Genomic DNA, 26485 nt, shown 5'->3' with positions numbered 1-26485 from the left:
AATTTTTAATACATCTTTTTAACAAAAATGAGTTTGAATTTTTTGGCACAACCAAATTCAACAGCAAATGTTTTAATGTTTTGCTCTTATGAGGTTAACCCAAAGCTTTGGAACATTTATGAGAATTTGCCAAGATAGTTTAATAATTAAAACAGTATTGAATTATGTAAGTTTTTTCAATATTAGACCATAAAATATTTACAACTTCATAAAGAAATCTCAAATGCTATGGCAGATTTTGAGATTGATTATCTTTACGATTTCAATAGAATATTTCAGCATCTTTTTCGTAGCGCTGCAAATTTTCTTTGGGATAGCAATACAAACACATAAAGATGACGTCATTAAAAATAATTATAATTATAAGCAAAAATTTTAATGCAAATGACAAGGATTTTCTCTTCCATCTAGCCCATTTTGCTTGTATTTTGTCTATAAGTTTTTGAAATATTGTTTTTAAGCTCTTATAGCATATAAAAGAAAACTCAAGTATTTCATCCTCAGTAATAAGAGACTAAGCTTGAAAAGTAGCTTAAGTGAGTGTTTGTATTATTTTTCTTAATTTATAACAAAAGAGATTGTAAAATATTTAAATATTGAATTTATGACATATACTTCGGGCTTCTATTTATTCCGATATATAACATTGCGGCATGCGTTATAATATGCTTCTAATATACTTAAACACCTAAGCTAAATCTATATACTTGTAAAGACGACCCCTACTTTCAATATATATATATATATTTCCAATATTACCCTTATATAAATTAACTAATTAAAATTTTGTCCCTCTAAAAGTTAAATTCCTAAAATCAACCGTACAATTCTTCTTTCCTACTTTGCTCTTGATGTTTTTGGTTTCTTCCTCCTCGTCATATATATATATATATATATGTAGACTTGTACGTATATTATGTATATAAGCGACTTGTACCTTTTTTCGCCCTTTTGGCTAAGTTTATATAACATAAATGTTTATATATATCGTGTGTATATTACATACTATATATTATACAATAATAAACATATTTGTATATAATATAAAAATAATTATATGTTATCTATATGTAATAGCTTTCTCATATATTATAAGACATGTTATATAATAATGATGGAGAAATTACAAAGTTATGATAGGAGATTATATATTATTTTCATAAATTGTTAATTTTTTAAAGAAAATAAAATGAAATCATATATTCGTCATTAATTATTTAATTATTATTATTATTTTAAAAAATAAAATAATTATTTTATTTCTTAATATTATCGGATATATGATAATTTAAGTTAAATTTCTCTCTTCTTAATTAATTTTATCTTACTTCAAAAACCTCAAATATTTAATAAAACATAATAACTTATGTTTTGACTTGTTTTTTTTATATTATTTTTAATAATTTTAATATGAATATTTATTTCGATTAAATACAATATTTTTACTTTTAACATGAAAAATATTTTTTATAATTATTTATATCCAACATATAACAATTTTCTATTGAAAGTATTTTTACTAAAAAAATTATTTTAATATAATAAAAATTACAACAACACCAAACACACTTTAAGTAGACTAACGATTTTGATAAATTTTATTAGATTAATATTATTTATATATTTTTTGTAAATTGAAAAATTATGAAACATACATAATATAATATTTTATTACTAAGTAAAAAGGGAATAATAATAATTTTAAACTTTTGATTAACTTTAAAGCTAAAATTTAATAGTCATGAAAGAAATTATATAATAATTTATGCAATTAGAATTTATTTTTAAAATTTAAAAATTTGGGGTTTTTGTATAATATTGTAAAACTTAAGGAGGTTTTTGTAATTTACTATCTAAAAAAATAGAACCCATGGCATTCTGCCGCCATGCGCAACCAAGAACCCTCTCTTCTCCAGTGGAATCGCTGCAACTGCTCGCTTTAATACAACGCCATCACCCTCTCACGTTCCTAAACATCCGTCTTTTATGGAGACAGCAACTTTTTCGATATTAAGACGCTAAATACTTTTTCATTTTAGTTGGGAAATCTCCGCTTTGTAAGTCGTAAAACCGTGGTTGCTTCAGCCTCTTTCCTTGCGGATTATCTTCGTTTCTATCCAGTCGCTCCTGATTTCCTTTGCAGTCTCCAGTCTCACTCTTCCTTAGCAGCCACTGGTAAGAATCTTATCCAACTGGTATCATCTTTCTGTTTTTATAGGGATGAGGGTTTTAAGCCAGATTTGTGTTGGGGTTTAAGTTGATATTGCAATGAGTATTGGGCTTCCTAGCCATTAATGGAAGAAGACGACTGGAATAGGACAATTTCACTGTTAGCCAGTTACATGGTTTCTCTAACTTTAAAACCTTTACAAATTTCTTACATAGTTTCTCTTATTTTTCCAGTCCGTCGGAGGTCGGATGGTTGATTACAGAACCCCTTACATGGTTTAACGCACATAAAATACCACCATTTCCTTGGAACTAATCTTAATTTTTCAATGCAGCAAGAGATTCTGTAGAGAGATTTGATTATGGACCTAGATGACCTAGGGCTAGATGGACCAAGCAAGGTTCCTTCTCGGGTTAGCAGGTTTGCTCCCGGCAGAGGCCTCAAGCCTAAGGCGAAACCTAAGCAGGAATCGGCGCCCAAAGAAGAACAACATGAATCGGCGCCGAAACAAGAAGCGGAACAACTCGGGAAAGAGAGCGAGTTAAAAGGAAAAGTTTTCCAACCTACAGTGAGCATCGGTTTGCCCAAGACTGAATCTTGCATCCCCGATGCCAGTGGTGCCGTCAAAATGGAGATTGAAACCAAAATGGAGGCCAGAGGGGAGCTGGTATATGATGAACCAATGGATGAAGACCACCAGGAGCAACCAGAACAAGAAGATGAACCTGTTGAAGAAGATATAGTCGTTCGTGAAATTGAAGTTTTCTTTAATCATCCTGTCAATGACGACAATAAGGTATTTTCTTGATCCTGTTAAGTTAGGGCAGATTTATGATCTTTCAGTTGTAGTATGTTATATATATGTATATTTATAAATATATGGATATATTTGTGTGTTTATATAAGAGTCTACTCTTCTGCGTATTACATTCCTGTCAATGATAACTGAGTGGTTTTGTTTTCATTTGGGACGTGAATATGTTTCTATTAGAATTTGTTTTTTTTTTTTGCTTGAATCTGTGAGTGTCTTTTGAGGGTTTTTCTTATTGTCCTTTTCTCCCTTCTGTTTTACTATTGTTTTTATGATTTAAACGTTCAGCTATATGTTATGCAATATCCTCTCAGAGCATGCTGGCGTCCTTATGAATTAGATGAGCGTTGCGAAGAGGTCAGTACTTTTGCTATGTCCAGGCTAATTGTGGAGTTATTTTCTTCTTCCCTTTTTGCATGGATAGTAACTTTGCTTTTGTCTTGTAGGTAAGGGTGAAACCTGCAACAGCAGAAGTGGAAATTGATTTGTCCATTGATGTCAATTCCAAGAATTACGATAGTGATTTTGGGAGCAAACTGAAGATGACTAAGCAGGTTTATCTTTATTTTCCCATTTAACCTGGGTTTAACTTGGTTTTTAATCTTAGCTTGGGTTCCTGTTGAGATATGGAAAGGAGAGATCCAATTTAGCATTTCAAAGGAGCTAGTCAGTTTAATAATTTGATATTTTTAGTATCAGCATATCTTGGATTGGAAAATTTTGGCAAGCAAACTAGTGTTAGTGTTGTCGAGTTGTCAACAATTAGACCCTTGTCTTTCATCTCATAGATGAGATGGTAGGTATAGTACGGTCAGGACTCTTGAAGTTATGAATGCTCTTGGTTCAAACCATTAAGTCACTACACTATCGTGGAGCTAGAATATGACCTTTCCTTTTGGAGCAAGTGTAATTGCACGCAGGTTCTTACACATATCTGTTGTGTGTGAGGGAGTGATATCAATTGAAAACGTTAAGCTTTCTGTTAGTTGTATTCTTTCATTGCTTTTACACTTAGTTTGCTTCCAACTATGTACATGAAGTGATTCATGTTTTCTTCTTTCTCTAGACATTGTCTTCGTCATGGGAGCTTCCTCGCTCTACTGGCTTTGCTCTCGGGGTTCTTGTTGGTGATAAGGTACATTTAACTTGTCCAAGGTCATCTTGGTATGTGAGATTTAAGTGTTTAGCATGCACTAGATATATCTTGAATGTGGTTAAAAATATTTAATTATTAATTTATATACATGTGATTCTGTCTTTGAACTAGTTTTGAACTAGTTACTTGTGCTTTTAGATTGATTTGCTACTTTCTCTATAAGGTGGTCTTGTATAATATAAGATTATTTGGAAAAAATGCTATCCAACCTTTCTTCTGAATCCTTGTTTTGATGTCGCGTGAAAATAACACCACCTTTACTTTTAGCCTCCAAAGCGAACTATCCTTCGATAGCAGCTCAAAGCTCCTTTTGATATAAAGTTCTATTGCTATTATGTCCAGTTTTATGATACAAATGTCTTTTTGGGTGATTACATATGCGAAATTTGCTTTCATTTTTCGTGCTTTTGAAAGAGAAATAAGATTCTTTTCCCCTTTTTTAGGCTTTCCAAAAGAATGAAGTAATATTTTATGTTGGATTTTTATTATGGAAATTAACATGATTAATGCTAATGACCTATTAGTTTGCAAAATCCTAGATGTAAACAATGACTGTTCTATGTGTTTGAGGGAGTACAACCTAATCGTCTCCACATTTGGCATTAGTGGATGGAAGTATGTGGGGTTTGGTGTTAGGCCTTCTTAGCTTCACTTGGATGATTTTTGGCTTGTTTGAGTAGGAGCTATGGACTTGGTTAGGTGTTAGATCTTTTAGTTTCATTCATTTTTTTTTTTTCCGAAATAAAAGTATGAATCTGTATTGATGTAAAGGTATTAAGGGGGCACGCCTGTTTACAAAAGATTTATAAATCGATTAAACAATCGACTATACAGCCGAGATTATTAAAGTATTCAATGTTATGTCCTAAAAAAGTGGACCCGAAGTAGTGAAACCTATTGTCAGTGATGATTCTGAAGTCGGCTTCTTTTTCTTCAAAAGCACGATTGTTTCTTTCCAAATGACTCAAAAGATAGTGAGAGGGATGACTCTAAAAGTTTTTTTGTGGTAGCTCAATCCCTCCCATCCAAGCAGCTCATCGAAAATTGATTCCTGTTTGACCCAAGATAATTCCATGAGGTCGAGAATAGTAGACCAGAGGTTGTGATTGACCGGACATCCCATGAGTAAGTGATTACACGTTTGAATGCTGTTTTTGCTCAGAAAACATCTATTGACAATTGTGAAACCTCTTTTCATTAAATTATCAAGTGTGATTGTTTCTTTCCAAATGATTTAAAAGATAGTGAGAGGGACGAGTCTAAAAGTTTTCTTGTGGCAGCTCAATCCTTCCCATGCAAGCAGCTCATCCAAAATTGATTCATGTTTGACCCAAGATAATCCCATGAGGCCGAGAATAGTAGACCAGAGGCTGTGAGAGATCGGACATCACAAGAGTAAGTGATTACACGTTTCAATGCTGTTTTTGCAGAGGAAACATCTATTGACAATTGTGAAACCTCTCTTCATTAAATTATCATGTCTAAGAATGCAAACTTTTAGGGCAAAATGGTTATAGAGATTCCTCAAAGACAAAGATAGACTATGAAGAAAGGTTATTATGGCAAAATGGGGAAATATTCCGGACAGAGAGGGGCCTGGCAGAACTAGGAGAAAGCATGGTCTTGGTCTATGGAGGAAAATTCTGATGGATTGGCACAATTTCCAGAACTGTATTGAATGGAGCATTGGTGGTGGCGATAAAATCAAATTTTGGAAGGATGTTTGGATTGAAGGGGGGTGTCCCATGAGCTGTTTCCCAAAATTATTTGAGATAGCCCAATCTAGAAACATGGTTGTCAAGGAGGCGTATAGGGAGCAAAATGGCATCAGGTGTTGGGAAGTGAATGTTTGCAGAAATTTGAACGATTGGGAAATCTAGGATTACTAGAATTTGCTATGTATTCTGGAAAAAACTGAACAATTCTGCTGACTGTTTAAAATGGAGGTTGAATCAAAATGGGGTGTTTTCTGCTAAGTCTTATTACTGCTTCATCAAGGGTGGAGGGGGTGACAGAATCTGTAACTCTCTGGCAAAACAGATTTGGAATTCTAGAGTTACTCCTAGGATTGGTGTCTTTGCATGGGAGGCAGCTTGGGGATGTATTTTGATGCAAGATAAATTAGCCTCGAGGGGTCATTTTATTGTCAACCTGTGTTACACGGGTTTGTTAGTTGAGGAGAAATGTAATCATCTTCTTTTGTGGTGCCCTGTGGCTTATGAACTATGGAGCATGGTGTATAGGCTTCTGGGGCTAAATTGGATAGTGGCTGGTACTGTCAAAGAAGAAATATGGGCATGGAGTGGGTTTAGGCTTGAAAATGATTGTAACAATTTGATTCCTCTCACGATGATGTGGATCATTTGGAAAGAAAGAAACCTTAAAGTTTTTGAGGGAAAGGAAAATCTGGTGAATAGATTGAGAGATAGGTGGTTTCATTTTTTTGGGAATATGTTATTGGGGCATGACATGATGAGTGAAGTAGATTTTGGGATTGTCATTGATACCCTTACTAGAATGTAAATTTACTGTACATGGGCAGTACCCCTTTTGGTACTATGTTTATAATACCATTAGCATTTTTTATTTAAAAAAAAAAGAATGCAAACTTTTAGTTTCATTCATATTTTTACTGTGTCTTATTTGGAAAAACAACCAAAAAAGAAAACAATTAGCACATTTTCTCTACTTATGTAATAAGGAGAATTAGTTGGTTTCAGACCTTGGTTATTTTGTCGATGATGGCATCCTACTCCATATGGTTTGGGTTTAGGGAACTTTATAGTCATTTTTGGTCTTCCATAAATATTTTGTATATGGACTTGGGAAATCTTATAGGCATTTGGATTTGGTGGGAGGTGATACAAGCTACATATGGAAGTGGAAGGAGTGGTTGGAGGAAGGGTGTTGATAGAGGCAACCAACATGTGGATTAGTAGTAGTAGGAATTGGGTTTGATTTTGAATTCGGTTGGTTTTTTTTTTTTTTGAATATTTAACTTAGTCGGGTTTAAGGTTGGTACTGGAATGGTGGTGGATTTTTTTGTAGCTTATGGATAAAGACTGATGGTATTGGGCTCCATGTTGAACTTAGTGAGGTTAAGGTTGGTACTAAAGGCAAGGAATCCTAAGAGGAAATTCCTTGACATAGGGACATTCAAATTGTTGAAGAGACAGAGGAGGGAGTAGGATCCTTTTGCTGGTGAATAGGTTTGAGCACCCATTTCAAACAAAACCTCGACTTAGTTCGTTGAAATGGACTCAGAGGCTGCACGTATTGCATTAGAATCTCCAAATTTGTATTTCACATGTAAAACATTCTTGACCTAGGGCTCGATTGTCACACCCTTTCAATTCTCATTGCACTCTGTGAGTTGGGTTTGAACCCGAAAGCATTGGCTGCCCTTGTCAAGGGGCTTTAGAGAGAGCCTTCTTTCTTAATTGTGCCAAAAAAGTTAGATATTGGAAATAGTAGATCTACTTAGAGAAAAGAAACCAGTGAGATACAAATGAGTATTCACAATCAAATACAAGACAGATCAGATAATTGAGAGATATAAAGCACGACTGGTGGTACAGAGTCGTACATGAACTTATGGAATTGATTATCAGGATACATTCTTATTAGTAGCGAAGATGAACACTGTGCAGATCTTGTTGCCATCAGCTGCTTACATTTATTGATATCTATAACAGTTGATGTGAAAAATATCTATCTACATGGAGACTTATAAGAAGAAATTTGTATGAATATTCCGTTTGGTTTTGACAAAGAATTAGGACTAAATAAGGTATGTAAATTGAAGAATGCATTGTATAGACTCAAGCAACCGCGAAGAGTATGGTTTGACAAGTTTCCAAAGATAACGATAAACTTGAGGTTTAAGTAGACTTGAGGAAGCCATACTCTGTTTATCAAGCACTTAGAGACAGAAGAAGTTATAACTCTCTTAATATACGTTGATAATATTATTGTGACAAGAGATGATGAGAAAGAAAAATTGATATTAAAATAGTGTCTAACAAGAAAATTTGAAATAAGAGAATGAGGTAAGTTAAAGTATTTTTTTGAAATTAAAATTGTCCGCTCAAAATTTAGGATATTCATTTCTCAGCAAAAATATATTCATGACCTATTGGGAGATGTTAGTAAGTTAGCATGGTAAACCAACTGGTATTCCTATTAATCCGAATCATAAATTAAGAATAGTTGAAGAAGATATGCTAACAAATAAGGAAATTTATTAGAGATAAGTTGGAAAATTGATATATCTATCTCACACGAGGCTAGACATTGCTTATGCAATGAATGTTATAAGTCAATTCATGCATAGTTATAAAGAGGTGCACTTACAAACAACTTATAGAGTATTGCATTACTTAAAAAGATCACTTGAAAAAAGGAATCATGTTTAGAGGGAGTGATAGATTGCTTTAGAAATCTTATAAATGTAGATTATGTAGGGTTAGTTGTAGATAAAAAATCTACCACATAGTTTTATACTTTCTTTGGGACAACTTAGTTACCTGGAGAAGTAAAAAGCAAAATGTAATTACTAGATCAAATGCAGAATCAGAATTCCGAGTAATAACATAAGAGATATATAAACTACTATATATAAGAATAATTTTAAAAGATCTAAGAATCAAGCAGGAAAGCCCCGTGCACCTGTACTGTGAAAACAAGTCAACCAAGAAGTATCATATACAATCCAGTGCAACATGATTAGACCAAATATCGAGGTTGATAGACACTTTATCGAAGAAAACTTGACAATTGCCTAATATATACTCCATGTATATCTAACACAACTAGCAGATGTATTAACTAAAAACTTGAGCAATCCAGTATTCTAAACTCTTATTGGCAAATTAATAATGGACAATATCTATTCCGCAGCTTGAGAAGTGTTAAAGAAAGTGTAACTTAGGTTAAAGGGTATAAACATTGATAAGTCAATGAGTACTTTTGATGTCTCGAAATAGGGTTCACATTCTTGACCTGCTGTTGAAATTTCATTTGGTGGCTGGAGGTGAACAGCACTTCTTTTGAGAGAAAAAGTAATTACATTATAAACACTGGCACTAAAGCAATACAACTCATTTGAAAAAGGAAAAAAAATTATACAAGATAAAGTCAGCTAGAAAAGTAATGAAAATTTCTAAATCTTCTCCATTGAAGTAGCGGATGGCCAGTAATAAAAAAATACATGGTGTGTGTTAAGATCAGGTGTCTACTGTCTGGTCATGGATAGTTAGAGAAAAATCCTGCAGCAAGGGCATGACTTCCTTGCCAGATTTACGGCTTTTATGGCCTATGATTTAGGGCTCCAGGAGAAGACCCAAAATCTCCAGTTAAATTAATCTTTTGGGTATCTTTGTTCAATAATGACCCAAATATTTATAGGGATAAGATTAGACCTACAATTTAGGCCTACTATACTGTTAGACCCAAAAACCTTGAAGAGTAAAATTTCCTAATCTTACTGTAAGGTAGAAATTAATGTAAAGCAAAGGAGGAATATGGAGTCCTAATGGAAATTGTTATGGTCCCTACTTAGGATCTTGTTATGGGATTTTGATTAATAGTATGTTGCTGTAAAGAAAGATTCCAATAATCTCTTAAGAGTTTAAGGTACTCGAAATATTTTTTTCTTTCTAAATTCTTCTTTAATCTCTTCCGTTACCACAAAATGAAAATTTATTTTTACAGAATACCAACATAATAACTGCTTCCTACAAACTATGAATTGTCTCTATCCTAGTGACCAGTTACTGGATTACTCAAAGTGAGTTGTCATGAAACAGGTGGCAGCCATAGACAATAAAAGTGTCTAACATATTGGCATCTTGAAAGCATATAAAATACTTACCCACCTATAAACTGAAAATAAGCTTATCAAACTACTTAGCAACTTCTTCTCTTCTTCTTCTGCTGGTATCTCCTCTTAAAATGAACCAGTTTCCTGGTACTCTAACATTACTCTTCTCCTCCAAAGTGTGCATGCACTCAAGTGCAAAAATAGGGGTTGGAGATATTGGCGAGGAAACTGACTATTGACATAGGAAGACACACAGTTGCTGTGTCATCAATTGCTTATACTGGCCGAACAACTTCATTTCTAGGGGGTGAGAATTATCCTGTTCAGACCAGAAAACTAGACCAGGCCGGACTGAATTAAATAAAGTTCAGCTCGGTTTCAGAAATTTCCCGGTCCATTCTGGTCCAGATTCAAACCAAAGCAAATAATATTTTTTAATATTAAAAATTGAAACATTAAATATATAAATAATATATTATGTGTTAATTATACACATTATGTAAATAAAATATTAAAATATTTACATAAAAAAAAATTTAAAAATCAAATTTTGAGCAAATTTCAGTCCACTGTGGTCTAAGACTGGATTGAAAATTTCCAGTCTGGTCTGATTCCGAACCAATGCGCACCCATATTCATTTTTGGTTCTTGAACAATTTAATTGTGGAAAGCCCTAGGAAAAGGGTGCTCCTGTCTGCACTGTGTAGAGAGAGGCGGATGGTAGTATGAGGTGGGGAGAGTGGCAGGATTGTCTGGGTGATGGTTCAGGAATGGTAATTTACAAACCACCAGCTCGTGAAAATTGCTAAAAGATTTAGCCAAGAGATGCTGCAATTCTTTTCTATCCACTGTTAGGTGATTTAAACATTCGAGGTATAGAATGGTGGAATTCTTGTAACGTATCTACCCATTTTTTTATTTTTATTTTTTTATTGTCTAAAATAAAAAGAAATATCATTCCAAATGTATCAAGGGGGTACCGCCCAATAAATAACAATTACAGCGCAATCAAATAATCTAAAACCATTCTCAAATCCTCAAGATTCTGAATATCATGTCTCAAGAATAAAGAACCAAAAAGATGAAACCATCTATTCTTAATACTGTTAAAATCATTTTCTATCCCCTCAAAAGCTATTGAATTTCTCTCCTTCTACACAACCCACATTAGAGATAATGGAATTAGCATTAAATATTTTTTCTTCTCACCCAATCTAGCCTAAGCCCACAATTCATCCTCAACCGATCCGCTATAACCCATTTAATTCCCAACATTTCCTAAATAGAAGTCCATAGATCATAAACTGGCGGACTCCACAATAATAGATGGTTACAAGATTCATCATAACATTTGCACATATAACATCTATTCACCAAGTATATCCTCCTCCTCATGAGCATATCTATTGTTAAAACACTTTCTCTGCACACTTCTCATACAAAAAAAAAAAAACAATCTTGGAGGTTCTTTAGTCTTCAATGCTTAAACGGAAACACAGAATCTGCATTCACCTTTCCACCCTGAAGATGACAATATAAGGATTTCACAGAAAAAATCCAATATTTCTACCTCGTCCACTGTTTATAATCATCTGGACCCCCCACTTTTATTTCAGATAATAACAGATATAGTTGCTGAAACTCATCAGTCTCCCAATCATTCAAATTTCTCCTCACCTGCACATCCCATCAGCTATGGTCCCCATTTTCCACATACGCCTCCTTTACCGTCATATTTCTGTTTTGAGCAATCTTGAAAATTCTTGAAAAGCTGTCTTTAAGTCTAACATTTCCAACCCAAATATCTTCCTAAAACCTTATTTTTAAATCATTTCCAACACACCACCTAGCACATTCCTCATAGACTTTCCTACCTTTTAATATATTCTTCCATAAACTACAGTCGCGGGCTCTCCCATCCACACACCAACCATTTCTCCCACCACTTGCACCCCATCTAGCCCCTACCACTTTACGCCATAATCTGTCATCTTCCCTACAATTTCTCCATAATCATTTTCCTAACAAAGCATTATTCATTTGAACAATAGATCTCAACCCCAATCCTCCACTTTCCATAGGGTTTTTTACCTCCTCCCATCTTACTAATGATATTTCTTTTTATCTATCTCATCACCCCATAAAAATCTGCATTGTATTGTTTCCAGCTTTTTGCAACCTTGGATGAAATAGCTATAACACCGTAAGATAATAAATCGGCAAATTAGCTAAAGTACTTTTAATTAGCGTCAGTCTTCCACCATTTGACAGAAAATTCCTCTTCCAACCCGCCAGTCTCCTCTCAGACATCTCAACGAACAGATCCCAAGTTCTAGAGTTTTTGAATTTTGCACCCAAGGGAAGACCAAGGTATTTCAAAGGCAAATCACCCACTCTACAACCTAGCACATTCGCCAACTGTCTCTCCTCTCTCCTATCCCCAAATTTTACCAATTCCGACTTTGCCATATTAATTTTAAATCTCGAAACCATTTGAAAGCACAGGAGTATACATCAAAGATGAAGCATGGTCTCAATATTTGGTTGACAAAAAATGATAACATTATCCGCAAAAAACAAATGCGATACCTCAATTTTAGTATTCTTTTTGCCAACCATTACCCCTTCTACCATATTCAGCTCCTTAGCCCTTTCCAACAATCTACTGAAAGCTTTCATGACAATAATAAACAACAACGGAGACCGTGGATCACCCTGTCTAATCCCACAGGAAGCCTTAAAAAAGGAAGAAGCTCCCCCATTAACCATCACAACAAACGAGGAAGTAGAAATGCACTGTTTTATCCATTTGCTCCACTGATCTCCAAAACCCGATCTGCCCAACATATAGTCTGCAAAATTCCAATTTACATGATCACAAGCCTTTTCCATGTCGAGTTTGCACACAATACCTTCCCTTTTGTTGCTTACCACTTCATCATCCACTTCATTTGCCACCAAAACAACATCAAGAATCTGTTTACCTTCAACAAAAGCATTTTGACTCTCCCCAATCACTTTCCCAAGCACCTTTGCCAATTTTCTAGCCAAAACCTTCGATATTAGTTTATACAAACAACTCACAAGACTAATAGGCTGATATTCTTTTATGCTTTTAGCCCCATCAACTTTTGCAATCAAGTTTATAAACGTAGAGTTTAAAGCTTTGACAAAGGACCCTGAATCATAAAATTCTTCAAAAACAATAGTAATGTCTCCTTTAAGTACTTCCCAAAATGCCTGAAGAAACCTCATATTAAATCCGTCTGGTCCCAAAGCCTTATCCCCATTACACAAACAAAGTGCCTCATGGATTTCCTCTAATGTGAACCTTTGTTCAACATACCTTCTATTTTCCTCATCCAGAGTACTGAATTGAAGGTTATCCAGCCCTGGTCTCCATCTAGCATCTTTCTTCTACAGTTGTTCAAATTGGTCTTTTGCATGCTCTCTCATCTCCCAATTTCCTATTATAATTCTATCATTGCATAAGAATTTGTCAATATAATTTCTTCTTCTTCTGTAATTTGCTAACCCATGGAAATATCTAGTATTCCGGTTCCCTTCTTTTAACCACTTTTCTCTAGACTTTTGACGCCATGAAATTGCTTCAAGGTTCAGTTTGAAAGCAACCTTCCTCCTTAATTCCTCTCTTTTAATCCATCCTCCACCCCAACAGTACCGCACTCCTCAAGTTTATCAATTTCAGCAATGTCCATTAACCACTTTTTGAACTCCATATCCAATTTCTTATCCTCATCTCTGGCCCATCTTTTTATTTCACTTTTCACAACCTTCAATTTTACCGCAAATACGAAGCTAGCCTTTCCCTGCACCCTATTCTTCTCCTATACTTCTTTTATCAATTTCCTGCATCCCTCAACTTTTAACCACTTGTTATCAAGTCTAAATGGTACGGAGCCCCATTTAATTCCATCTAAGGAAAGACAGATTGGAAAATGGTCCGAGATTGGTCTTTCTAGCACTGACTGTTTTGTTCCAGCAATCTTCAACAAAAAATTCTGCAAAATGAAGAACCTGTCAATTCTTGAACATGAAGGATTGCATTGCATATTCGACCATGTCCACTGCACCCCCATCAAAGGTAAATCAACCAGATTAAGACTATCCACAGCCTCCATAAATTCCTCAATTTGACCAACACAACTGTTGTTTCCTGATCTTTCCCCTTTCTTAAAAATCATGTTGAAATCCCTCCCACCACCCAATTTCTCCCCCATCTTCTGCTGCAACTATCTAACTCTTCCCATAGTCTTTTCTTTTCCTCACCCGTAGCCCTGCAATAGACCCCAGTAAAAGCCCATTCCTCCATTTCTCCTTCACAACATTCAAATAAACATGTGATTGATATTCTCCCCACCGCTACCTCCTTGCATTTATATTTCTCCCCCCTCCACATCACAAGTATTCCAACAAATGCTGTTCTCCTCCCACACACTCCTTACCTCCTTTTCCTTGATAGTCTCCATTTTTGTTTCCTGAATACAAATGACATCCAGTTTCCACCTTTTAATACACCCTCTAATGACATTTTGTTTACTTCTATCATTCATCGCCCTCACATTCCATGGAATTATTTTTCCAATCATGTTTAATTAAGTAAGCCATTTCCTTCTCCCTTCTTCTCTTTTTTTTGCAATCATAATTAATATTCGATTGCAACCTTTTAAGTTCCCTACTACAGCTATTCCCTTGTTTTTCCTTCCCCTTCATAGCAGGCGTCCCGCTTTGATGATCCGATCCATTCCTTGCTTCCATTTCTTCCATCAACTCCATCACTCTATCTTCAAAACCCAAAAATGACATTCCAAGCAATCTATTAATTTTTTGGAAATTTGATTTAACCCATGCTGAGTGACTCACGGAGTCACCTGCTGAGGCAGCACCTCACAAACTTCAACAGCATTCTATCCTTATTTCTTCCGGATTCCACCATATCAGTATACCAATTTTTTTTAGCCTCATCCGCATTAAGCAAAACAATCTCCAAACCACTTCCATTTGATTCAATACCCACATCAGATCTGGCATATCATCCCCCACACTCCCCATCCTCGTCACCAACCCAATATTCATCATAACTATCTCTCTCATCTAGCTTATCCTTCGGATCTACATAACTTACTCCAACCTGCTCTTCTTGACTTACCATTTCTTGTCTGCCTTCCACATCTAAAGTTGCATCTTCATTTGAGTCAGAAATGGGAATATTTCCTGTTTGAATGCTCGTCATCATTCTTGGGGATGAAGAGTTCACTTTGAATTGTTTTTTCAGTCTCCAAATCTCATAGGGCCTATATCTCCTGCCTGTCTTCTTACTAGTCTCGGGAAAGTCCACCCATTTGCCTTTTTCTACCCATGAATATTTATTTTTTCCAGCCTACCCCTTCATCTTTCCACTCACCAACTCTTCAGTTCCCCACTCATTTAAGTTTTCCCTCCCATTTTCAATCACGTGACCCCCATCCCCCACATTTTGAAATTTGTCTCATTCTTTACCCGACTGGGAATCGGGTTCATCCAACCCTACTTGGTTTTCTTTGTTGGCCTCGCCACCCACCATCTTAGCATATGGTTTGAAGCATTCTACCTCTGATGTGACTCGCAGTATGTTGCCACAGTGAGGACACGGAAAATGCGAGCTGGATACTTTCATAAGCATCGTACCATTCACCCCCATGTTCACTCCTTCCACAACTTTCTTTTTCTGCACATTTGGATTCGATAATGGGGTTCCACTCAGTTTATAAATTGCTTTCATCATCCTCCACCAACCACCAGCTTCCAAGCCCTCCAGAATGAAGATTCTTCTTTTTTTTTTCCATAATCCTCAGTCAGCACCAGGAATCAACTACCTCTATTTCTTTCTAGCGTCAAAGAAAGGTTGTGTTGATGACTAAAAATTTTTTTTCCCCTTGATTTACCTCCCTTTCTCCAATAAAAATCTGCAAAAGCATCCACAATCCACTTGATGTCATTATTTTCCTGGGCAAGCACAGCTCGAAAACCCCTTCCATTTTCACATATATGAATCACTTCATTGTTCTTTCCACTATCGATCACGTCAAAAGATTTACGATCAACCTAGAAAAACTTTGTCCATTCATTTGCCATCGTCCCCAAATCCTCAATGATTTCGAACAAAAACCCTAATCTCAGCCCTTTAATTCCAGCGACTCAACAGAAAAACTACCCCATATCAAAAAATTCATGCGATCCGATTAAAAAGGGGGAATCCCGACCCACCCATCGAGAGACCTCACACAGAAATGGATATTCAGTATTGCCGATAGAGAAGAGAAGAGGAGAGATGAGGAGGAAAGGTTAAGTTTTGGACAAGATAAGAAGAGAGAGTAGGGCGGAAAGAGAGAGGCATAAACTTTTCAAATTGACATCCTCAGAACTAACTTAAGTGGTCCAAACTTATTCGTACTATACTGAAAAAAAGAGAAATCAATCACCTCATAGGTACAGGACTAGAACCAGGAGATGCCTTGATTGAAGCATAGGAAGAAGAAGACTCGATGATAATGGCATATGGCTATGGAGCTCCATGATACCTGGAGGCCATGAGTGCTGCTGCTTTGTCGTACCATTTTTTTTATATAGTGGAGTAAAAAAAATCGAGAGATTAGATTAGGGAATAATTATCAATGTAGAATTGTTGATGGACATTAGTTGGAAAAAGAGCAATACTAGAGAGAATTTGAAATATGAAATGTGTATGCCAGATAGAGGAAGAAATATGGTGTATTTAAACTCATGAGGATAGCTGGCTGGTTCCTTTTGACTTGATGGTGGTTTGACATGGCAACTACTAGTCTTTGTAGCCGTAGCTATGGGCAACAACAAATGCAGACAATGGTTAAAAATTTTGACTGTTGCTTGCCTTTAAATAGTTATGACCACGTGCTGTTGTCAGGAAACCGACTCATTAGCGGCTTTGCGGAGGTAGGATTTGAGGAAGTAGAGAAATAGGTGGGTAACGAGAAGAATGAGACAGAGGCTAGAAGAAGAAGAGAGAGTAAGAGAGAAAATGGGTGAGGAAATAAGGAATTATCATGATTTTTGTTTTTATTTTTACTTTTTTTGCATATATATAAGAGGTGCTGCCGAACATCATTGGCATTAATGGTATTAGCCTACCATGCAGAGACAGCAGGTCATATGCAGCCTGCCTGTCCTGGAGTACTATTTATCCTAGCAATTATCGATACCAAAAAGAACAAATTTGGGTAGCAATAAAATCCTAACAGTAACAGTAAATAAACCCTAACAGATATTCAAAATCCTGTTTCTTCTTCCCGCCATCCTGGTAGTTCCTGACAGTGGCCTATGTGCCATTATGGCATGTGGGATACAATCTATTGCATGCCAAGCTATGCGTGCTATGCAATTTTACAGTTGCTTACTTCACTGTGCGCACACAATTTTGCGGGTGCAATCAACAAGTGACCTTCATGCCATTATGGCAGGAAGAACACAATTTGTTGCATGCCAAGTGACCCATTCTGTCAATAGCACAACATGCATCAGCATGCGAAATTGAATTTGTGCTCTTGCATATCTTTCCGATTTCTTGGACTGCGCAGCTCATCTGTTGTCGACCCAATGAGCAATCCTATATTAGTGTACATCTAGTTGTGGAAATTTCAAGAGAACAACAAACTAATCGATCATGTTTAGTTAGAAAATAAAAAACTTGATTCTGGGGAATAAGGGCTCCATTTTAAAAATATTTGTAGTTTTTATTTCTTGAGTTTGTATATGTCTAAATGTAAAAGTCATGGTAGTTGAAAACATTGAGTGAGAGAGATGCTAATTTGTGTGTTAAAAGACTAAGTGAGAGAGCACTGTGACCAAACTGCGTGTGCTTGAGGGAGCGTAACCCACTTGAGAGTCAAAGGCTATGTTGTCGTTTGGAGGAATGATGTTTCTAGGGATTGAGCGGAAGACTTTTGATTTAATTAGCGAAGGAAGGTAGGCAGATGAGTTAAGAATTTATGAGAACGGCAGGGGGTATAGGGTATCGATTTTCCTAGAAAAGGAGGAGGTAAAGTGGTTTCTCGATTCTTTACTGGAGTTCTATTGGGGTAATCAAGTCCCGTGGTTGTGACGAATATTTAGCAGAAACAGGGAGTTATGGATTGCTTTCGGGACTAACAGATGTGGGTTATTTCTCATTTTATTTGAAGGCTAGGTAAAGAGGACTAATAGGATTTTTATTCTGGAAGGAGAACAAGGGAGGGGATGGTGGTTGTTCATGAATCAGGGATTCGAGTTGACAGAAAGACTTGTGATTAATCCTTCAGCAAAAAAACTGTATGGTGGAAAGGAGAACACAGAGGGAAGAGTGGAGTTGGTCCAAGCGACTTCATGGAAAGCCTTGATTCAGTGCCCTCACTATTCGGCTTCGATTCACGTTGCCATGGAAGTAGATGGGAGTAAGTCCTACGGCGGCGCTTCAGGCGAAGAGCAAACCTGTGAATTGGGTTGGATCTCTTGTGCAAGACACGTGACTTCGGAGAGGAATTAAGTGCATGAGCGAAATTCAGGGGCTTGTAGTTGTTTTGGGTTTCATAAGAATATGGTCTTGTGATGAGCTGGTACCTCAAATAACACTAGATGGGGGCACATTGAGAGAAAAAAATATACAAAGGGAGGAGAAAGCAAGATGGGTCGCTGATCTGTACCCAGGCCAGCGTGTAATGATGCTCAGAGGATGAAAGTCAATTAAGAGAGGTTGGTGGAGACCTGTTAATAGCATTCTGACTCGGTCGAAATTTTGGGTCAGAATTTAGGGTAACAATAGGAACGAGTCGGGGAAAATAAAGGAGAAATCAAGGAAAAGCAGAAGGAAGAGGAAGAAGAGAAGGAGGAGGTGATGGAAGAGGATAACAATCAGGAGCTTCTGTGTACGGAACTAGAAGGAAGACTCGAAGAAGAAGACCCTTGTATCTCTTATGTATCTATGGATGAGGAGACCGGTATGGAGTGTGATGAGGGGCTCTTCGCAGGGGGTGGATGGTAGAAAGCCGACACTGATGATTGTTAGTGATGAAATTCAACCTCTTGATCCTGACTGCAGTGTTAGGGAGAGGTCATTAAACCGCTGTGATGTTCGACAGGGAGTTGAAGAGGATGATGCAAGTTCAATTTGGGTGCTCCAAAATGCTCAAAAGCTTAGTAGAATGATAGGTGTGTCTTTCGACGGCTTGGAAGACCAGGTATGTTCCCTTCTTCATGAAAGTTTAGGAAGGAGAATGTTAAAAAAGAGAGTGCGGCTGGGGTGAAGAAAAGAAAAAACAGTGTGAAGGAACCCCTAGAGAATTGAAAAAACTAGAATTTTCTATGATGGGAAGAAAAAAGAGACAAATTCTTTTGAAGAGAAATAATTGGAAAAATTGTGTCATGGAATGCAAGGGGTTGCAATGACAGCAAGAGGAAAGCGATAACTAAAGGTTGTCTTAATAAATGGAAGCCGATGTGATTTGCTTTCAGGAAACCAAACTTGAATTTTGTGATAATACAATCATTAGAAGTTTGTGAAATATTAGAGATGTGGGATGACACTACAGTCCTGCAAAAGGAGTGGCTGGAGGGGGGGGGGGGTTGTCATTATGTGGAAGGAGGAGAAATTACAATGTCTTGTAGTGAGGGGTGGGACATCTCTGTCTGTCCTATTTAAAAATATTGGGGGGGAGGGGGAGAAAAATGGTTGTTCACTGGGGACTACAGGGGTGATAAGGAGGAGAGGTGGATGTTGTGGTAGGAGCTTGATGACTGTAAGCAGTTAGGGGGTGATAATTGAGTTATTGGTGGAGACTTTAGCATGGTTTTAAGAATGGAGGAAAGGAGTGGAATGGGTTTTTCAAATGCTGAAGCTATGGAGTTCCATGAGAATCTGGATAGGTTGGGTTTGATGGACATGCCTATGGTTGGGGGACAATGGACTTGGTCTAATCTGTGAAGGCTCCCTTCATGGTCTAGGATTGACTGTTTCCTACTGTCTCCTAATTTGTTGTTACAGCTGGCTGGTGTTGGTTGCCAGAAGTTATTGCCCCGTCGCACTTCGGATTTCTTTCCAATCTGTTTAGAAGTTGAGGGTATTCAGTGGGGACCAGCTCCAATCAGGATTGATAATAAATGGCTTGGGGTTGACAGATTTAGGTGGCTGGTGGAGGATATTTGAAAAAATACAATGGTTCAAGGAAAAACCAGCTATAAAATTGCAACTAAGTTGAAGAGTCTAAAGGAGGCCATCAAAATCTGGACTAAAGAGGAAAAAATAAAAAAAATGAAGAGGTCAACATTCTGATGAGAAACATTGAAGAGTTGGATGAGAGGGATGGGGTTTGCAGCCTGGATGAAAGGAAATGTATCAAGAGAGACCATTTGAAAAGCTCTTTGTCCCAAAAGCTTGCATTTGAGGATGTCATGGAAACAAAAATCTAGAGAGAAATGGTTGAAGGATGGGGACAGGAACACAAAGTATTTTCATACCTTGGCAAGGCATCACAGGAGATGCAATTTTATAGATGAGTTGTGGATTAATAATGCTAAAATCAAAGGAAATATTAATGTGAAGGAGGCTGCCAGCGACTTCTTTCCAGAGTTATATAAGGAATAATTTACCTTGAGACCGAAACTGAATGGATTAAGCTTCAACAGATTGTTTGATGACAGCAAGGTTCTGATTGAATATGATTTTACTGTCGAGGAGATTTTTGAGGCCTTGAAACTGTGTAATGGTGATAAAGCGCTGGGGTTGGATGGGTTTACCATGAATTTTTTGCAAGAATTCTGGTATGTTGTTAAGAACAACATTTTGGAGATGTTTAAAGAATTCCATATGATTGGAAAATTTGTGCGGTCCCTGAACTCCACCTTTTTGGTACTCATTGCCAAAAAGAGAGGGACCAAGGACATCCGGGACTTCAGAGTCATTAGCTTGGTTGGTTGTATATACAAGCTTTTAGCAGAAGTACTTGCCAGAAGATTATCTAGAGTTCTTAGGAAAGTTATTGGGGAATGCTAGCATGCGTTTGTTGAAGGGAAGCAGAAACTTGATGCTATTTTGATAGCAAATGAAGTGGTAGATGAGATAGTAGTCGGAAGGAAAAGAGAGCTTACTGTGTAAACTTGACATGGAAAAAGCTTACGATCGTGTAAGCTAGGATTTCATTGAATATATGTTGGAAAGATTGAGTTTTGGCTTAAAATAGAGGTGGATGATGCAGTGTATCTCAACTACTACATTTGCTGTGATCATCAATGGGTGCCCATCTGCTCTCTTTAAAGCTTCTAGAGGACTCAGACAAGGGGGACCCATTATCCCCTCTTCTATTTTTGATGGTGATGGAAGCTTTTAATGGCCTATTATCCAGGGTGCTGGAGTTACAGTTAATAAGGGGAATAAGGGTTGGCAGGGGTGATAATACTATGAAGGTTACACATCTGTTTTTCGTTGATGATACTTTGATTTTTTGTCAACCGAAGGTGGGAATCCTGAGGCATTTAAGCTGTGTTCTGCTATTTTTTCAGGCTGTCTCGGGACTGAGCATAAATTTAAACAAATCAGAGGTGGTCATATTAGGGGGGGAAAAGGTGATGAAGCTAGGCTGGCCAGAGTGTTGGGTTGCAACTCAGTCAGACTTTCTATCAAATATTTGGACCTTCCAATTGGGGCCAAATACAAGGATCTGAAATCTTGGGAACCGGTGGTTGAGTTGCTTGAGAGAAGAATTGCAGGGTGGAAATTTTTTTTTTGGTCAAAGGGAGGCAGATATACTTTAATTAGAAGACCCTTAAAAATCTCCCAATATATTCTGTCTTCCATCATGATCCTAGTAAAAATTGTTAAAAAATTGGAGCCTATACAATGTTGCTTTTTATGGGGCGATAAGGAGGGATCCAGAAAATAGAACATTGTAAATTGGGGTGACATCAAGAAACCAACCAAGCAGGGGGCCCTAGGGATAAAATCTCTTATTGACTTAAATTCTGCTCTTGGGTAAAATGCTTATGGAGATTTTTCAGGGAAGAAGATAAACTATGGAGAAAGGTCATTACTCTCAAATGGGGTGATATTCCAGGCAGAGAGGGGTCAGGCAGAGTCACTAAGAAGCACGATCTTGGGCTGTGGAGGAAAAGTTTGATGGATTGGCACTATTTTTAGAACTGTATTGAATGGAACATCGGTTGTGGGGACAAAATTCGATTTTGGAAGGATGATTGGATTGAAGGGTGTTGTCTCACGAGTCGATTCCCAAAATATTTGAGATAGCCCAATCTAGAAACATTGTTGTCAAGGAAGCATATAAGGAGCATAATGGTAACAGGTTTTGGGAAGCGAATGTTAGTAGGAATTTCAATTATTGGGAAATCCAGGAATACCATAATTTGCTATGTATTCTGGAGGCGCAGAAACTGAATAACTCTGCTGATAGTATGAAATGGAAGTTAAATCAAAATGGGCTGTCTTCTGCCAAGTCATACTACTGTTTTATCAGGGGGGAAGGGGATGACATAATTTGCAACTTTCTGGCAAAACAAATTTGGAAATCTAGAGTGACACCTAGGATTGCTTTCTTTACTTGGGAGGCTGCCATGGGATGTATTTTGACACAAGATAAGTTAATTTCGAGGGGTCATTATATTGTCAATAGGTGCTACCTGTGTTTGGCAGCTGCAGAGTTTTGTAATCATCTTTTATTATGATGTCCAGTGGCTTCTGAATTATGGAGCATGGTGTATGGGCTTCTGGGGCTAAACTGGGTCATCGCGGGTACTGGTAGAGAGAGGAATTTTGGGCATGGAGTGGACTCAAGCTTGAAAATGATTTTAATAAATTGATTCCTCTGACTATGTTTTGTGTTATTTGAAAGGAAAGAAACCTTAGAGTTTTTGAGGGAAAATAGAATTTGATGTATAGATTGAGAGATAGGTGGTTATATTTTTTTGGGTCTATGTTATTGAGGCATGACGTGATGAAAGATGAGGATTTTGGACTTGTCATTGATATCCTAACTAGAATGTAAATTTACTGTACATGGATGATACCCTCTATGGTACTATGTTTATAATACTAATTTACACTTTTTATTTAAAAAAAATAGTAGTTGAAAACAAAAATAATGTTTAAAAAATAATGTCAAAGATATGGTATGAAATTGAAGAGAATGACAAGTTATTTTTAATGTTTTTTTAGAAAACAATTTGATTGGAGAATTGCTAAATGTGCAAAAAAAATTTCTATATAAAATGATGCACTATATGATTTAAATAAAATATTAAATAGCTTAGGTGGGGTGCGGGGTCCATATGTGCGGCCATATTAGTTTGTCGGTGAGTTTTATGTGTAAATTGCTCCTTTATCTATGATTGAACATCATATATACTTTTATCACCATAAGTGTCTTTTATATATAATTTAGGAAATGAAAACTAGAAAAGATATTTTCATGTACCAATGAAAGTAGGATACATCCCATCAAAATGGCAAACGAAAAAAGTTGTTTTTTTTTTGTATTTTTGTTAAAACTAAAAAAAAATATATTTTGTATAATTTTCCACTTAATTGAGAGAATCACAGCGAAGCATTTTCATATATTAGTACATGTATTCAAGTGCATACGCTAATGCCTATTTCGTGTCTATTTCTTATCCTTTTATATCCTTTTTTGTCATGTTGGGAATGTTCGGATGCATTTACTTGTGAAGAATTGTGACTATTTTACAAGAAATTTTCAAAAAGCATAAAAAATTGGTAAAATTTATGTTCAGTTATAAAAGAGAAAACTCACTTTTAGGAAACAAGAGATCCATTTAGTCCATGATGATATCACCTACTCATGCAATGCGCTCAGACTGAAGTAAAAACAACAGAGAATGAAAGGACTCAAAAGAATCTTAATGTGGTTCAGATATGTGCCTGACAATTGATAAATTGGTAAGAAAGGGAAAAACTTAGGTGAATGGATGTTTCCTATGCAATGAGAGGCTGAATCCTGTGATCATATCATGCTTCGGTGCCCATTTACATCCAACTTATGGACTATGGCATATGGACTGTTGGGTTAAAATGGGCAACTGCTGGTTCGGTAAGAGACAAGTTATGGGTATGGAAAGGCATCAGCAAAGGAAGGAAACACAGATCTCATTCCTCTTACCGTATTATGGATAGTGTGGAAGGAGAGAAATAAGAGAGCTTTTAAGAGGAAGGAAGAGGATCTGATTAGACTTAGATTACATGGCTCTAGGTGTTGATTTTTTTGGTGATGGGGCACCCTATTCTTTCTGTAGAAGAGTTCGGGACGTTTTTGAGATACTAACTGATTTGTAAATAATTATATACATGATGACATCCTCTTGGTGCCATGATTTAATGATATTCTATACTGTTCATTTTTTAAAAAAGGTGGTTCTACATTGAATCACTACTATATGAAGGTCCACCTCTTACAACTAGGGTTTTTTTTATGTGGTGAAAAAGAAAAAATCTAATTTATAAAAATGCCCCCATAAGTTTTTTTAAAAATACACTAGGCCCAAAATATTGTGAACATTAGGACCTCAAAATTTGAGTGACAACTCAACAGATGAAACTTCTTAAACTTTCAAATTGGGCCATAATTTCACTTCAATATTTAAACATTATTTTCATGTCAACTATCACACATTTTTTATGCATAGATAAATATATATTTTTTGAAATACATTATTCGGTACAATAAAAGACTGAATCTCAATAGATCGTGACAGTAAAACCACTTTGTCACTTACAATATTTGCGCATTTAAGTTAAAATCAAGGGCTTATCGAATTGTTCTATTTGCCACTAAAGCTATCAAACACATTATCTAGTTGTTTGTTTTTTGAAGAAAACATAGAGTAAGAAATGTTCCAGGAAACAGGAATAGCAAGGAAAACATTTTCGACAATTGAACTTAAAATAATCAGTATCCTATTATTTGTCATGTAGTATGAACTTAAAATATTTTACTATTGATCTTGCAGCTATACCTGAATCCTATTCATGCAGTTGTTCAACTCCGACCATCAATGGAACATCTTAATGCTGCTGGCAAAAGAAAGAACACTGTTGCAGCCAGTGCAGAAGGTGGTGTTAAATTAGAAGAAGCCACTGACCAGAAATCTGTAGGTTCAGCAAAGAAGCAGGTACCACTATTTTTTTTTTTTTCATTTAAATTATGTAGCAGGATTCAAGTTGTCTAGAGCTGAATATTTGGCATATGACACATAATTAGACATGTTGAGTTTTTCCAGATTTTAGAATCAGTGTTTACTCTCATAAAGAGATCTCTACTGAAAGCCAACTATTTTCATAATCTCCATCAATTTTGTTTCCTTTAGACCATATACATCTCTTTTTCCTGTTGTGTTGAAGTTTCACGCTTCCATCAATTCTGGATTTGGTCTCTTATCACAACAACCATTATTTTATAGTGTTTTGGTTGTAAAGCTCCTTTAGTTTTTTACTAATAAGGTCTTTCTCTCTCATTCTTTTTCTCGTCTGATAAGCAGAAGGACTCCTCAACTGAACCAAAAACAGAAGATGAAGAGGTATTGCTATTGTTCATTGTAATTGGTTTTTAGATTGACAACTGTGTTCAATTTGTTCCAAAAAATATTATTTAAATTTTAGGAATAACATGTATGTTTCCAGGCCTTCCATGATTACTTATTTGGTGACTGCATTATGGTAGTAACTGGATTCAATAATTTACTACTGGGACTATACTACATCATCTACAGTACAGTAACTAGTTCCTGCCTCTAGCCACGGAGGACCATTTATTAATGGTCCATTTAGCAAAAGCTTTTAGCTGTTGCTTCTGTGATAAAGAAGTACTTAATTAGTTAAATATTACTAAAACTAAAAAAAAAATTAATTATTTAATATTTATTTATTACTACTGCTTTACAAAAAAAAATTAAAATTAAAATTATCTTTTCTTTAAGCCTCCTTTTGTTATTTCAGCATTTAAAAGTCCTTTACATTATAATAATTTATAATAGCAATTATTCAATTGCATTTAAAACTAAAAATAAATAATTCAAGTAGTATTATTTGTGAGACTTAATAATAACTTAGAAAAGTAAAAATAGAATTAAATTAAGAATAAAAAATTTTCGAAATTATTCTTCTCTTTTTGTACTTTTTTTTTTTCATTATTTCAGTATTTATAACTATTTCTATCAATATAAGAGCTTCTATTTTTAAATTGACAACACTTTTGTGGCTAGTTTTCTAAACAAATAATTTTTTTTTTTACTGAGTATTTTTACTAAAAATTATTTTAACTATACTTTTGCCATTTATACACAAGCACCAACTATTGCAAAGGGGCCCTTAGCTGATTTTCTTTAATTATACACATTTTCTTTCTACTTGGGCATTAACCAAGCTGAAGCTTAATGTCCCCAATAAGAGAATCCTTTTTCTTGTTAATCAGTATATTTTATTGATTTCCTCCAAATTAC

The 26485-nt window shown here is 35.9% G+C and overlaps 1 protein-coding gene across 3 annotated transcripts in view; it reads left to right on the top strand.

Annotated features, from left to right (window-relative positions):
* Window positions 1–1870: 1870 nt before the first annotated feature.
* The window catches only part of LOC110825769 (SIN-like family protein), a 29886-nt gene continuing 5271 nt past the window's right edge, over window positions 1871–26485 (top strand). For 2 of the 3 annotated variants that reach the window (XM_088206733.1, XM_088206734.1), the window contains exons 1-7: window positions 1871–2175; window positions 2505–2966; window positions 3270–3338; window positions 3428–3535; window positions 4048–4116; window positions 24998–25159; window positions 25526–25564. In XM_088206733.1, the coding sequence (XP_088062859.1) occupies window positions 2532–2966; window positions 3270–3338; window positions 3428–3535; window positions 4048–4116; window positions 24998–25159; window positions 25526–25564 (882 nt within the window). In that variant the 5' untranslated portion in view covers window positions 1871–2175; window positions 2505–2531. The remainder of the gene's footprint in view (window positions 2176–2504; window positions 2967–3269; window positions 3339–3427; window positions 3536–4047; window positions 4117–24997; window positions 25160–25525; window positions 25565–26485) is intronic. The other variant, XM_088206732.1, reaches the window with a different exon arrangement.

The sequence above is a fragment of the Carica papaya genome, chromosome 6 (assembly GCF_054855325.1).
Source record: "Carica papaya isolate Zhongbai chromosome 6, ASM5485532v1, whole genome shotgun sequence".
Lineage (NCBI taxonomy): Eukaryota > Viridiplantae > Streptophyta > Magnoliopsida > Brassicales > Caricaceae > Carica > Carica papaya.
This window is presented reverse-complemented; position numbering and strand designations above follow the sequence as displayed.